The 16,116-nt window shown below is 40.4% G+C and overlaps 1 protein-coding gene across 2 annotated transcripts in view; it reads left to right on the forward strand.

Annotated features, from left to right (window-relative positions):
• Positions 1-16,116, forward strand: part of TTLL5 (tubulin tyrosine ligase like 5) — a 127,258-nt gene that overhangs the window by 36,625 nt on the left and 74,517 nt on the right. For both annotated transcript variants that reach the window (XM_035327649.1, XM_035327650.1), the window contains 9 exons: positions 1,960-2,001; positions 4,056-4,169; positions 4,544-4,635; positions 5,261-5,323; positions 6,224-6,262; positions 7,241-7,374; positions 8,392-8,680; positions 13,860-13,980; positions 15,588-15,734. In XM_035327649.1, coding sequence (XP_035183540.1) covers positions 1,960-2,001; positions 4,056-4,169; positions 4,544-4,635; positions 5,261-5,323; positions 6,224-6,262; positions 7,241-7,374; positions 8,392-8,680; positions 13,860-13,980; positions 15,588-15,734 — 1,041 coding nt within the window. The remainder of the gene's footprint in view (positions 1-1,959; positions 2,002-4,055; positions 4,170-4,543; positions 4,636-5,260; positions 5,324-6,223; positions 6,263-7,240; positions 7,375-8,391; positions 8,681-13,859; positions 13,981-15,587; positions 15,735-16,116) is intronic.

The following is a 16,116-nucleotide window of genomic DNA, read 5'->3' on the forward strand; positions in this document are numbered from 1 at the left end:
AATAGTTGTGAGAGTGGAGCAACCACAAATGGCAGGGAGATCCCCAATCTCCTTTGAATTTTTAGATGAATATATATCTCACCAGGCAAGTAGACAAACAGAGTATCTTAATGTTCTCTGCAGCTGATGTCATCCTGTGAGGAGCTTACAGCATGTTTGTGTAACTCAAACTTAACTGGGAAATGAAGTCATCTTCATTCAGTGACAGAGTACCAATATACTGTCCACCTTTTGGTGAAGGGAAAACTTACAGAAATCACAAGACTTTGCTTCTTGTAAAATTTGGAATTTGAGAGATGTACATAGTTGCTAGCATGACATTTAAACACCTATAGATTGCCTGGTTGAATCCAAAGCTTCTGAGGCTCATTTTATAAATAGGGTTTCATGCAGATCCCCTCTGATCATAAAGGTGCTCTCTGTGGCAGAAAAAAAAAAGCTATAGGAAGTAACCTTTTCTGTTGCAGTAATTATATCAGATCCTGATGACCTGAAGTCTTTTATCTAAAAAAAATAAAATGTGAAAGTCTCAGAAAATTGAACTGGAAGCACCAAATTTTAAGGAGGTTTTAAGCTTATTGATTTATTTTGCTTAAAAACTACAAATGTTTGTAAGGTCAGGACAGTTGAAACCTGCAAAGATTCACATGACAAGCAGTGGTTACAAGATAAGACTAAATTCTCTTTTGGGACATTTGTCTACTTCACCTATGCTTACTGGGAATGGCCTTCTGTGATAGTTTTACATGTCTGTTTTTTTAAGGGAATCCCATGGGTAAGTAGGTCCATAGATCCTTCTGTGCTTCAAGAACATTTTGTCCTGCTTTTTGCTGAAAATGTTTTATTTCAGGTTTTGTTGAATCCTTGATATTTCTATACTTACTCTTGGTTGTAGCTACTTGGTTATTTTGACCTTTTTTAAAAAACTCCTTCAAGTTTTTGAAGTTTAAATTGTTTGCGTAGGCCATCTTTAATCAGAGGAATAGTCACTTCCTGGGAAAGAAATCCTGATATCAGCATTCTGGGTCATGAGATCATTATGGTGACTTCTGCTGTCTGATTTTCTCCAGACTGGACTGCAAGTTCCTCATACAGTTCCATTGGTTTGACGCTTTATCATTCATTGTTTGAATCATAAACAATGAAGGGACCTTGGCCTGATTTGTATAGACCAACTATAGAGATGAACTTGGCAGTAGTACAGCTAGAAAAGATAGATAGGTCTCCTGAGAATCTCTTTCTATGCCCTTGGGCACCAGAGAGGAGGAAGGCAGCTCGAATATCACTGAAGGCAAAAGGAACTGAAGCTCCTATAAGTTTTCTTTCGAACATACTGCTGCTATTGACCTGGCCTTGCTTGTAGGCCTGATGCCAAATGAATCCTTATTAAATAATACAGGGCACTTTTTGACATTCTGCTGATGTTTCTACACCTGTACTAGATTGTTAAATGGCATCTTGTTTCTCCACGAGAACGGGAATACTGTGGAGACATTTAAATGAAATGGCTTCTGTCAGGATTCTTACTTTTTTTTTCCATCTGTTCTGTGAACAATTCTATTTGGCAGCATCTGTTTCTTCTCAATACATAGCTAATAAATAAATATTTTCCTTCAGGTAACTCTTACAAAAATATGAATTCTGGTCTTGAGAGTTGAGTTCATTCATCCATTCTGAAGAGCTCTTTTCTGTGTGTTTTTGCAGTGCCTCTGCAGGATTTTCAAACAGTTGAGCACATCTGAATTTAGCATTAGTGCTGTATCTGTAATGGGGACAGGATACGTTTGTGGTGGATATGAGCAAGATCTGAAATGAGGTGATAGAATCTGTTGACTATTTCTCTGGACTTCAGTTATACCTGTTTGCTTTAGGGCACTCACCATTCCTCAGCAGCTCAGGCAGGGATGATAGTGTTTTGAAGAACACGAGGTTTTTATTCCCTTTGTGCATCTTTTGCAGCGTCCTGTGTCTGCACAGTCCCAGCCAGCAAGCACCAGACTGGTAAGTACTGGACTTGATTCAACTCCCTTCACTAAAATAAAGAACATGTTTTCAGACATTACCTTGTGCACAACTGGTCCCAAAATATATTTTACAGCAAAGTAGCCTGGGTGCGAGGAAAGAAATAAGGTGGGGGAAAGGAGAGGAAGCCTAGAAAAGAGGAGATAGGTAGGTACTGGAATACATTTGGAATACATTTCCCTGTTGTAGGAGAAAAGGCTGGAAAAGCATTTAGATCAGTACTAGCAGCTTAATGAATAGAAGTACGCTGAGAGGCAAGATCAGCTGTGTCACATCTGTCAAAGTATTTAAGCCTGCAGGTGTTTCTAGACTGCATTTTTAAGAAATTTGATAGAGATGTTTAAAGAAAGCTAGCTTTCTCTTCAGCAGTTGATGAAGACAGTGGCAGCACAGTGTTCTGGATTTTGTAGGATAATGAAAAGGAAAATATAAAAACAAAGATTTGATATGAAAGCAACAGCAAGTATAAGGAGAGTTGCATCAAACAGGAAGAGGGCAAGGAATTTTTGCCTATATACTACAGAGGATGGAGTAAGTTTGGATGAAAAGGATAGCACAGGTGAACCTGTATTGCCATAATTCAAGCTTCATAGTAAGTGGAGTAATTATTGTCTGTAAGACAATTACCTAAAAGAAACTACAAAAATTTGAGTGAACTGGGTCCAAATTGTTTGGAGGAGATTAGAAGAAAGATTTCTCGCAGATAATGGAAAAACAGATACCAAAGTCAGACTGATCCACCTTTCTAGGTATCAAATTTGGCACCATCCTTGCAAGCCATATGGACAAATCGATGTTAGTTTTCAATTCTAAGCACCTGGCTACGTGGGGACTTGGTAGGCATTGTTTTGCTGCTGGACTTCATGGGCTAGCACAATAGTGATGATTGATTCTAATTTTCTGCAGTTTCCCAGCAGGAAAGAAGGTAGCACAGACGGAATCATTTTGAGATCCTAATCATTCTATGGGCTGCCATTTAGGTCATTCAGTATAAGTTTAGCTGAGGCTATGAGAAAAGATAAGACTGGAAGAAAAAAGTCTAACTGAATAATGAGGTTTCACAGAGAATAGGAAAGATCTTTGTGCCGACTGCTGTCAGTGATTAGTATAATGAGAATCATGATGTGGGAACCGAAGGTGCTTTCAGAAGAATTTCACAAAGTTGGAGACATCACTGTGCTATAGCCAGAGAGAGTCCTGCAGTAAAGGAGGAAGTGGAGGTTACTGAAGCAAAGTTTTTGAGCTGTGCTTTTGGCCTGGAGGAAAGTTTAGGATGAAAGACTAAAATCCTTTCCACTTAAGGCCATCTACTGCATCATGCAAACCTGTTTGACTACTGATTTTTTTTTTCCTTCTACAAATGCTTTTGTCTCCTACCCTCTCATCCAGAGGGTACCTCTCATCTCATTTTGTCTTGTTTTATTTAATCAGTTTCCATTAACAAAATGTTTCAGGTGGCACCTGCTATGTCAGTTTTCTCTTTGAATATTTCTCTGCCAATCACTGCAGTGTAACTCGCTCTAGTGCAATGCCTCTTGCTGTTGTTGCTTTATCTGTAGATTCTGAAAAGTGTGCAATTTCTAATGAAAGAGACTGGAATTCAGTTCCAATTCAAGTAGTCCTCACAAAAAATGGTGAAACCTGATGTTGCCATGAGTCTAGTTTTATGTGAGCGATATGGGATATTTCCCTGAGCTTTTCTGAATTAAGGTTTCTGTCATGTTTTTCACTTCTTTCTAGGCTAAGGAGACTCTCTAGTGCATTCTTTATTTGGTTTCCTCTTAAAAGGAAATCTGAATTTTATATAGAAGCACGAAGCCTTCTAAGATAAACTCTTTTAATGCATTTTTTTATTATTATAATTAGATAGATTAGATTCTTAAACAGCTGTAGTACAGGAGCATGAATTCTGGCTGTAGTATTCTGGAGTGTAGATTCTGCTGGAAATGGGTCCTGGAGTTAGAGTGTAACTTTTTTGTTTAAAGTAAGTTGAGAAAGGAAGGGAAAGCCTTGGATTCACACTGTCTCTGCAGCGTACCCGTCCTCTGTCTGCCAGTGACGCTGAAATGAAAAACTTCATGTCCTCAGGCAGGGAAAAAACAACAGGAAGGCAAGGCAGCTCTGTGCTAGGTCTCTCCATGGAGGAGGTAAGTAGGATATTAAATATCTTGTGTTTACTGTGACTTTCACTCAATATATGAGCTCACTTGCTCAGCAAAGAGCAAGGGCACATGTCTGAAAAACATGACAAAAGTATAAAGTTTTTGGAACAGAACTGCTGGGTTTTATTGCCTCTGCCCTCAGTCATGCCAACCAACGTGCTCCAGGCTATGTTGGACTCTGTCAGAATTTAAATGCAAGATAAAATTGCCTAAAGATGTAATATGTACTGAGCTCACTCCCAGGACTGCAGTAATAGCATTCTTGTCCTCTGAAATTCAAGGGTTTTTCTAGTTTTTTGTTTTATTTTTTTTTCATTGTATCTCTTTTGCTAGCTATATTATCCTCTTTTTATTCTAAGATAAGAGTTCTTCGTCGAGTGAGAGAGGAGAATGAACGGAGAGGAGGTTTCATCCGGATATTCCCAACCCCAGTAACATGGGACCTTTATGGGTAAGAATCAGAATCCTTTAGGATGGCTTAGTGTTACACTGACACTCTGTATTGAGGAGTATTCTGTGTTAGGTACATGTAGATTAAAAAGGTCAGCAGTTGTGAGCTTATTGAGGATTTTGGTAGAGTTTATTCTTAGTGCTGAGGATTCTTTTTTTTCCTGATCCCTTGTTTTTAACTTCTACTTTGCATAACTGCACCTTAGAGAAGGCTATTAAAGTTGTTTTACAAGTTCTGATAATGCTTTTCTGTCAGAATAAAAATGTCTTCACTATAAATAATCTATTGCTGCTATCTGCTTTTACATCCTGCAGCTGCATATACTGTGTACCTGTGTACTCTGTCATTGGGCTGTAAACCCAATATAGGACTCATCCTGTGAGTGTTACTATACTTTTTTTTTCTTTCCAGTCTGTAATGTTTCTTCATGACTCTTGCTTCTTCAGGAACTTCAGCTAATAATTGCTAGGTCTCTTAATGTTCTCTTTCTTTTATGGTACAGCATGTTGTTTCAATAGACCTTCTGGGATGTTTTTTATAGGTCAGTTCTTTCTGTAGTATGCTGCCTTTTGATATGTTGAACTCTAGCTTAATACATCAGTTACTTTGTTATTTTTCTTTTTAGATCGTTTTTAGAGTACAAGACATCTATGAACTACATGCTGGCCACGCGTCTGTTTCAGGACAGGTAAAAAGCTTTTGGATTTGGGTGGGAGGCAAAGGACACAAACAACATGAAAAGGAGATTCATCACTCATCCAATGTTATAAACACCATGTCATTTACAAGGGTAGTAATTGTACATCTCTTTTCTGGTGTGCCAGTGACTGTGGAGGTTTCCTGCATTTTTACATGACTCAGTTCTGAATCCAGGGGCAAAAAAGACAATACATAAAAGGCATGGGAGTCATTGGTAGGAAGGATGACACTCTAGACATGTAAAACCTCCAAGCACCTAGGCTTCTCCATGAAGAGATGATATAGATGGTCCCTGCTTACCTTTTTGTTCAAATTTAAAGTCACATCAGAGCTTTCCCTCATGTAAAGTAAACACTGGAAATTTACTCCAGAGGTTTAGTATCACCATCTCTTGACCTATGTGAGCATTATTTGGTGCCTCTTCCTCTGGGTTGTACTTTGGTTCATGCGTCTAGCTGAACTTCCATTGAGAGTTGCATGTGCTTTCACTGTATGGTTAGCATCCCTCCTATTCCTCCGTTTTTCTTATCCAAGTTCTATAATGAGGTTACTACAGAACAAAGGTGAGGTTGCTGACTGAGAAGACAGTATTAACAGAAATTTTTCCTAAGTCGGCACTGTAATTTTTATTTTTTTACTGTGTGATTTCAGGGATGTTTCTAGAGGTTTAGCTCCAAGTGACATCTTCTCCAATTTGAGTTAGACAGGTGCAAGCATAAGTTGCAGAGCATACGTTCAGAGTTCCTCTTTTAAAGCCTTTTTTCCTCCTTTAAGATATGATTAAGAGGAAATTCTGTAAATTTGGCCATTTTACTTTATATATGAAAGACTTTTTCTTGCAGTCTATGATCAAGAATGGAAGGTAATTTTTCCCCTTTATCATTTGTAGGGACAAGATGAAAGGAGACTTCGCCACTGGGAGATCCCGGTAAATTCCTTTTAGAGAAATAATTTGAATCTTTAGGATTTATTCTGAATTTAGATTTCCACAACTTTGCCTTAAGTCCTGGGTCAAAGTCTGTTCTACGTGAAATCAATCAAAAAAAAAATATGTGTTGCTCCCACCTCTCACAACCAATTTTGTCTTTTAAACGGCAGTGAGAAAAGAGTGTACCAGCATTTGGAAAGCTAAAGTTTTTATTGGATGGGCCCTTAAAATTGCTTCTCTTAGGTTTGCTACTCTGGCATTTCTGCTGTATTGATGAGCATTACACATGAGCTCTATCAAAAGATTATGTAATACATGAGGATTTTTGACTTCATATACTCATGTATTCACTTTGCTAGATCCAAAAGGTAAATGGAACAACAAAAGTTTTCTGTGGATGTTCCCATCTGCATCATAAAGAACACTTTGCTGGATCTTCCTGCACTAGCAGAAAATTACAGTGGTTGTTTCTATTAAGGAATCTGGCAGGGCTCCTTCTTGGGTTTAGTCAGAACTTGTAGATAGGTTCTCACTTTTCACCTACATTATGTTAAAATCCTTGTTTCCGACCTAACAGTGAAGAACAAGCTATTTACGTAAAAGGTTTTGCAGGCAGGATCGGAGTCCATGTGCTCTCTTCATACTCCTGTCCCTTATTTTGTATTCCTATTGTTCAGTTCAGTTTTCCTCAATAATTTTGCTTTGAGCTGCTGTGAATTGGACAGATGCTGCTTAGTCCTTAAAGCATGACAATAGATAGACGAATTTGGGGATTTTGAGAGCTGATGTTCTGTGAAGTACTTGCAAGATGCACTTCAAACATTTCTAAGCTTTAAATGGAGCGAAGTTAGACTGATCATAATTTTTTTTTTCCCATATCAAGAAAACTGTCTTTTGAGGAAACTTACTCTGAGTTTCTGTATCATCAGGGAAAGAAGTATAGAGTTTCTGAGGATGCCTCTCTATTATGCTTTCCAGAGATGGTCTTAATGGGAGGCTGGAAGCTGTAAACTCTCATGCTCCATTTTATGAGAGAAAGCTGGTCCCACTGGAGTTACGGAAGCGCCGGCGATGTCATGGCAGGGCTAGAGCAGCAAGGACAAGATCAGCAGGTATGAATGACTAGGGAGTTAGATGAGCATCTTGTCAAAACCAATTGGTTAGGGTGGTTAAAGTTAAAGAGGGTGGTTAATTCATTTTTTTTATTTGTTTGTTTTGCCCAGGGAATTTGTGGATTCCTCATCCCTGGGAGTGTTTAAGACCAGGCTGGATGGGGCTTTGAGCAACCTGGTCTAATGGAAGGTATCCCAGCCCGTGGCAGGGTTTGAAACTAGATGATTCCAACCCAAATAGGTCTATAATGCTAAGAATTCCATTCCAACCCCACATATATGACTAAATGTAATCAATATTTTCTTGAACAGGAGCTCATAGCTGCATTTTGGGTACAATAATTTATCAGGATGTATGTGCCTCTATAGTTCTCCAACTTTTCAGAGAAAAAAATGAAAACTTGGGACCTTCCAGGCTGCATTTGCTGCATTACAGTGACTCTAAGCTGTTGGAAGGAGGAATCCTTTTTATTTGAACCAATGTGGGAAAGACTTAAAAGGATACAAAGGGGAGTGATCCTCATAAGTGGCTGTTTCTTAAGCCTTCTAAACTTTCCAGTAGCTACATGATACAACCTCTCCCATGGCAGTCAGTATGTTATACAATTACTTTTGGTGCTATGTTAAGTTAAGTGATCTTTATTGGCACACGTGACAGCTTAGTTTTCTTAGCTTTGGTTTTCCTGACGCACAAAAAACCAAAAGGTGAACTTAAGGCCTGCCAAAGAACCAGGATGAAGCATAGGAAAATGCCTTTCTTTTGTTTTTCGCTTCTAAGGTTAAGAACCTTTGTTTATCTTGTGAAATTGAGAAAATTGGATTCTCAGCTGTTTAATATGCAAACAGAAAGCCAGAAAGAATAATAAAGGGCAGCAGTAGCTACCATGATATTATAAAATGGTGGTGGTCTTTCCTTCTAGCAGACGAGTTGAGGAGTAAACCAAAGGTAATAGATAGCAGGAGAGTCTCCCTGTTTACTTTTTTTGACCAGCAGAGTTGATTTCTTCTCTTCTACAGGGATGTCAGAACCGACGAAGCTGTCCCTCAGATCAGACACAGAAGGTGAGGAAGAAGAGGCAGATGCAGATGCAGATGAAGAGCTGGATGGAGCTATTGGCTCTCTTTCAGACACCCAGGTGAAAAGCAAGCCAAAGCTCTCTGACTTGGTGAAAACAACTTGCAAGGAGCGGTTGACAAAAAAACTTCATAAGAAAACTGGAGATGGAAAAGAGCCACTATTTGAAAAAACAGATTCAAAATCTCAGTTTAACTTGCTGCAGATTCTTCAAAAGAATGCAAATCTAAGGTGAGAGATTTCTGCATATTGCCCCATATTTTGACTGGCAGCTAATATCTGTTCAAATATGGAGGATTTGGACTTAGTGTCACATTATGAATGGGTATGAGGAGATAAGAGGAGCCTAGAGTACTGGGCCTGGGTTTTTGTCTGTGGCCTGCCTAAGTAACAAATGGGCATAGGAGGGAGATACTTGCAGGGACTGACAGTTTACCTAAATGCCTGACCTGTTAGATCAGTGTAAAACATAAGCTGTAGCTTCCATTGCTGTTCTTTAATCAAGTGGTGTAAGCTGTTCTTCAGTCACCTTGGGCTTCTGAAACACTGCTATCTTAATGCAAAATGCCTGCTATTGAATTCTAAAATTTATCTTTTCATTCTCTGCATTTCTAAATAAATGAGTATAAATACATGTTAAGCCATTCAAGAAAGGTTGGGAAGGAACACATAAGTGCTGCCTCTCCATAAAAATACAATTTTCTTATTTTTTTTATGCTTATATGTTTTATGATGATTTTTTTTTTTTTTACCTCTAACAGCAGTTACTGATGCTCAGGGTCAGCACCTCTAGAGAGCAAGACAAAAAGTCATTTGAGAGAAACATTTTGTTGTCTCCTGTTGAGCTTGACAGTGTAGAACTGAGCGGGTTCTGATGCATGGCTCAGCTGCTTGAAAAAGGGCGATGCTGCAGGAGATTGTATAGAAGAATACTTCTCCATTTTAGGGCCGGTACTTTTCAATATTTTTATAAACGATCTGGATGTAGGAATAGAAGGTATTTTGAGCAAGTTTGCTGATGACACCAAACTTGGAGGAGTTGTGGACTCGAATGAGGGTGGAAAGGCCTTGCAGAGGGATCTGGATAGGTTGGAGAGCTGGGCGATCATCAACCGCATGAAGTTCAATAAGAGCAAGTGCCGGGTCCTGCACCTGGGACGGGGAAACCCTGGCTGCACGTACAGACTGGGCGATGAGACGCTGGAGAGCAGCCTAGAAGAGAGGGATCTGGGGGTCGTGGTAGACAGCAAGTTGAATATGAGCCAGCAGTGTGCCCTGGCAGCCAGGAGGGCCAACCGTGTCCTGGGGTGCATCAAGCACGGCATTGCTAGTAGGTCAAGGGAGGTGATTGTCCCGCTCTACTCTGCGCTGGTGCGGCCTCACCTCGAGTACTGTGTGCAGTTCTGGGCACCACAGTATAAAAAGGACATGAAACTGTTGGAGAGTGTCCAGAGGAGGGCTACGAAGATGGTGATAGGCCTGGAGGGGAAGACGTACGAAGAACGGCTGAGGTCACTGGGCCTGTTCAGCCTGGAGAAGAGGAGGCTGAGAGGAGACCTCATCACAGTCTACAACTTCCTCGTAAGGGGGTGTCGAGAGACAGGAGACCTTTTCTCCATTAACACTAGTGACAGGACCCGCGGGAACGGGGTTAAGCTGAGGCAGGGGAAATTTAGGCTTGACATCAGGAGGGGGTTCTTCACAGAGAGGGTGGTTGCACACTGGAACAGTCTCCCCAGGGAAGTTGTCACTGCACCGAGCCTGTCTGAATTTAAGAAGAGATTGGACTGTGCACTTAGTCACATGGTCTGAACTTTTGGGTAGACCTGTGCGGTGTCAAGAGTTGGACTTGATGATTCTTAAGGGTCCCTTCCAACTCAGGATATTCTATGATTCTATGATTCTATACCCATCAGGATTCTGCTAGATGTTTAGAAGTGATCTTCCCCCTTAAATGTGGATAGCAAAATGGCCCATTTGCAGGTGGACAAGAAGGACAAAAAGTGATCATACATATCTGTGTAGGAGGATTTTACATCTACGTAAGAACTACTGTTTTGCACGATAAGTGTCCAAAAATAGATAAAATAATTGTTGCTTCTTGCTGCCTTCTTAGTTTAGTTTCTGGGAGGATTTATGAATTATCAAATGGATTTGGGGATTATTTTGAGGTTTTCTTCCGGCAAGAACACTAGCTGTAATGACAGAAGATTCTGAAACCTGTTCTGAGGACAGACATAGCAATGCTGTCATCTACCTATATATAGAACTGGCTCTTGCCAAGAACGTAAGTGCTGTCTGGTGTTCCTGGCAGAATCTTGCTCAGCACCCAGTGATGTTGGGATTCCCCCACAGAAGTGTGTAAGTCTTGTGGTGACTTCATATTCCAGGATTGTGCTGGGCTTGACCTCATCCAATCTGTCATTGATGAAAGCTTTGCTGCTGGGTCAACAGGCTGAGGAGCTGAAGTAATGACATTTTCATCCAAAAGAAACCAGGCCTGTTCCAGTCAGCTTTTTATAAATGGCAAGACTTCTCTCTCTCCTTCTAGCTGTCCTGATGAGGCAGTTTCTCTGCCTTCCTTGCATTGAGCATTATTGGTGGAGAGATGACAGTGGAATGAACCACAGAATCACAGAATGGTTTGGATTGGGAGGACCCTTAAAGATAATCTAATTCCAACCTCCTTGCCATGGGGGGAACCACGTTCCCCACTGTACCATTCTCAGGAAAGTTGAAAATAAAGGGAGTTTTTTGCTCTTGCAAATAACCTGAGACAGCCTCAAGTTACGATATTCCACAGGCTGGAGGAGAGGCAGCATTTTAATTTACCTCAAGGACATTCTCCAGTTTCCTGTTTTGGGAGTCACAGAATTGTCAGGTACAGGTAAAGAATTGTACTGCTGTTCTCAAGTTTATGGTGGAGCTCCTCAAGTCCTACCAGACTTGAACTCATGGTCATGAGGTGTTTGAGTTGCACCTAAAACAAGCCAGGAAGCCCTACAGAGCCCCCAGAAGAGAATCTTGTCTGATATATGCTGGCACAGTGATTAGAGTATTAGTCAGGGTTCAGGTTGTTCTTCTGATGTTGCACTCACCTGGGAAGAGAAGGTAGCTGTGGTGGCTAGCAGCATATAGAGCTTGGAGGTGTAATAAGACCTGCTTTGTATGATGGAGGTCTTTGGAAGACACAAATTGTAACCAGGTAGTTTTATCATGTTATTTCTTTTAGTTATTGTGGTACTACCACAGTTATCCAACTGAAGAGGATGTCAGTTTGAGACTTTTGTGAACTCATCATTTGCTTAGCCCCTCTTTGGGCTGGGCATAGTCTTCCAGACGCATTAAAAGCTTATGATTAGATAGATGGATGAGTATTTATAATACATTTTATTTTAACTTCAATTCTTATTTCCCAACATATTTGACATTGATGTGCATCGTTTGATGTGCAGTTGATGTATTGATCTCTATAGGTACCAGTGTGTTGTATGATTTCTGTAGCACTGTAAAGGAGTGTTCCTGAAATTTACAGGCATATAAAATAGGAAGAATTAAGTTTCTGGACTGGTATTTTAATGAAGTCTCAGGGACTTGTGTACATAGAGTTATGAGGATCATATAACTGTCTGAGAAGATTCCGAAGAAGCAGAGAATGAGTAGACAAAAAATAGTGAGGTTCCTCAGGAATAGGTTTGAGACTGATTTTAATAATCAATTCAGGAATGATGTAAAAGGTAGAAATCAGCTAATGAAGTTTGCTGATGGAAAAGACTTGGGAGTTATACCATGAGAGAAAAGTAGTGGAATAAATATGGGAAGAACTGGATGACCTTGAGGATAAGAATAATATAACTAAGATGAAGTTCAGTAGCACAAAGTGTAAGGGCAAGCTCTTACAAGCTTGTAATTTACAGCAGAAATTCTGTTGGCTGGATGTTCAAATGAGAATGAATTTTAAGGAAAACTACCTTCCATGCTTGTTGATCACAGGTTTGTGAAGCTCTGCCTCATGCATGCATGAAAATACTGAATGTGGTCTAGGCTTTAGTGCTTGAGATATTTCTGAGACTTTGCATATGGTGTACAGCTCCTAACCTCCATGTGTTCGTGGAGGGTGAATTGTGGCTGGAACAGGTGGAGAGGAGCTGCTAGTCTCATTGCGGTTAGCGTGCTTTGTAAGAAGAGACTGAAAATCTAATAGTTTATGCTAATAAAATTAAAAGGATGTGATTGCTGTTAATAAATGCATTCCAGGTGGGAAACCCATCAGGGATAAAATTATTTAAGATATAGAATAATGCTGAAAAAAGAGAAAGTAAATATAAACTGTCCGTGAATGAAGCTAGGCTGGGTAGTAAAAGAAGGTTCCTTATTATTAAAACAGTTCTGGAATAACATGCCAGGAAGGTAATGGGTTGAAAACTTGTATTTGTTTTAAGATGAAATGTGATAATTTTATAGAAGAGGTTATGTCAGAGCCTGAGACAGAAGTGGAATCTGTCACTGACACTAAAGCCCATTCTCTTATGAAAAGGGATGGAGAAAGTGTGCTCGACAATGCAAGGGACAGCTTGTAGTGCCTGTGGAGGAAACTGTAATGAAGAGTAGGGAGTGGGAGAGCAGAAGGCTGGAGAAGAGGGTTTTGGCCAAGATGACACTGAATAGAAATAGGCAAAGCTTTCAGCAATTTCTCTTGCAACAAATGAATATGTTAAAGTGACTACTATTGTGAGGGAACGAGAATCAATATGTGCCTTTCTGTCCTGTCCCAGTCTTCTCCTCAATTCATGCTCACAGCTTCCCAGTGTGCTCAGCCAGCTGCACAGCAGATTTACTGATGTTTTTTCTTCTTCCAGTGGTGCCTTGCTCAATGAATTTGGCGTGTGTTCTTGGGCCAGCAGGGGAAGAGTTCACTTGCACAGATTTAATTCTGTCAATGGGAATTGCAAGGCCTTTGTTACAACTCTGGCAGTGGTGTTATGTCCTTTGTTTAATTTATGGTCTGTTGTTGTGGTGTTCAAAATGCTTGTGTAGACAGAGGTACAGGAGAGCCTTGAACTGGGTTTAAAAAGACACAGTTTTACTGATGTTTGTAATGTTGGCATTTGGAGAAGAGTTATTAAAGCTCTGAGAAGGCAAGGAGAGCACTCGACTTTTAGAGGTGGTCTCAGAACTTAGAGGACATCTGCTATCTGTTGTGTCTCTTGGACTACGTCGCCTATCTTGGTGAAGAAAATACTGGTAGGGTGAAAATACTGGTAGGGCAAAGTTGTTCTTCTTCCCTTGAGCTTCAACATTTCTGCACCTGCAAGGTCTTTGCTGAATATACTCCATAAGCTGTGCCTGACTGTTGTACTTCTTTCTGTTACTACTCTGAGGGTATCTGACTGTTTTTCTTGGTCCACAGCAAAGTGCAGGCTCGCAGGGCTTTCTCTGCCTATCTACAGCATGTTCAGTTGCGACTGATGAAGGAGGCTGGTGACCAGTTCCAGAATGCTGCCTGGGTTGCTAAAGAAGATGAGCAGATGGTAAGAAGCTTTGTTTTGGTCTAGAGAATCTGAAATCTACCCTGAGCTTTGAGGTTGGTTGGAAAAAATGAAGTCCAAAAGTACCTTGAGATTATTATACTTGTCTGTCTAGTTGCCAGTCTGTATTATTAACATAAAAACAAGGTAGGAATGCTGACTGACATCTGAGCAGTGACAGAGTAGACACTAGATGACTAGTGTGGTAGACACGAGCTGCTCAAATGTTTCAGTGGTTCTGCTTCACTGGATCTCCCAGCTCTGAGCCGAACTTGTTTTGAACTCTTCTGTCTGAGATTCTTTAAGATTATTTAGCAGTATCTGGTTCCTGCTGTGATTCAAATAGAACAGGTATCCAGTTAAGCTTTTTCTCTGATGGACTGTTTTTTAATTCATGGGCATCTGCATTTAGGAGTGTTTTGTGTATTCTAGAGAAGAAAAAGTAAGAAATGCTGAGAAAATTACTATCTAGCATAGATGTTTTTATTCTTTTTTGTTTGTTTTGTTTAAAGCAATGTGATATATTTTTCTAGGAAATATTTTAAGATGCATATACTTGGTATATATGCATCTTAGAGTGCAGCAAGCCCAGATTCCCTTGTAAAAACTTCCTAAAAGAGCTTTGTACAGCAGGCTCTTGAGTTTTCTGCAAACCCAAATGTGTTCTTGCTGAATGCATGTTTCAGGGAAACAGCCAGTGCAGTTCAGAGATAAAAGTGTGTGTCAGGAATAATCAGTCGACTCAGTGGAAAATATTACCCCTGCTCTTTCCAAGTAGAAATTAAAACTGGCTTTTTGAGAGTCACTTTGTCTGCTGTGCTGTGAGAAATAATATTTAAAATAACAGATCAAACCAGCCTGGAGTAATGACAGTGAGAGGCGAGCTGTGAAATCCAATAGTTTGGATGTGAGGCTGCTCATTTATGCATTTGCAGTGCTTCTAACCAAAAGCAAATCCAGAGGGGAGACAGAAAGGATTCAAAACGCTCACAGGATCTATCTTGCCTTAGGATCTGACTTGCCATGAGTTTTCCCCACTGGAGGGTGCACATAGATGTGGACCCTGCTTGGTTGGGGGACTGGAATTACATGGCTGTAGATGTTGCCATCTGTTGCTGTGGAGAAGCTGTGGTGATAACATACATATATGAAAAGTGCTGAAATGGGGATACGTTACCATAGTGGAAATACCTGACCAAGATTCCCTTCCCTGTGATAGTGCTCAGGGGGTTTTATGTCAGTGTATACACTTCATTACTGGCCTTCTTTAACACATTACAGGTTGTCTTCTGGATATGTTCTCCTAAGACTTCACAGGTTATTCTATGTCATTGCTGCTCTGTGCTTTTTTCAGACAAATACTCATCAGGTGTTCTCAGTTCTGCCTCATGTTGGACAAGGCATGGCATCATTCCTCTCCACACTCTTGGATTTGTAGGCCTATGTTAAAAATGCATGTTACAGAATGCTTTTGTCTGCCAGCTGTCAGAGCATTAGACACAGACAGTATGTTTAATACTTGCCAGTTAGGAGCTGATGTAGTCCTTCTGTTCCCTTTTCCCCACATCTCGCAGCTGCTCCACTTTTAACTCCATCTTCCTTGCTTGCAGGAGCTTGTGGTACGCTTTCTGAAGCGAGCGGCCAGCAATCTTCAGCAGTCCTTGAGAGTGCTGCTCCCCAGCCGGCATTTGGGACTAAATGATCGTCGTCGTATCCTAGCTCACCAGCTGGGCAAGTTCGTAATCTATTATAACAAGGTGATTAACTCTGGATTCTTCTTCTGGTAGTTTATACCACTGAACAGAGGACTAAGGTACTTAGTTCACTCCAGTGCCTTCAACCTTTGCTGCTTTTGTGGTACCACAGTGGATCTTGTGGGTGTAAAATATTCTAGCACAAAAACAGTGGAGTATCCAGTGCTGCTAGACTCCAGCAGTTCCAACAGCAGTGCCTACTGTGGTTATTGCATATTAAGGGCCAGGAGATAGATATGAGTCACCCATACATATATAACTGCCAAGGTATAAGGAAATCTGAAGCTTAGGACCCCTTGGAAATGCCTTTGGTTTAAATGTATTATTTTTTAATCTAACTTGTGTAAGAAATTATTATGAGGCAGTTTACCATAGCACTGTTAGT

The sequence above is a fragment of the Oxyura jamaicensis genome, chromosome 5, assembly GCF_011077185.1.
Source record: "Oxyura jamaicensis isolate SHBP4307 breed ruddy duck chromosome 5, BPBGC_Ojam_1.0, whole genome shotgun sequence".
NCBI lineage: Eukaryota > Metazoa > Chordata > Aves > Anseriformes > Anatidae > Oxyura > Oxyura jamaicensis.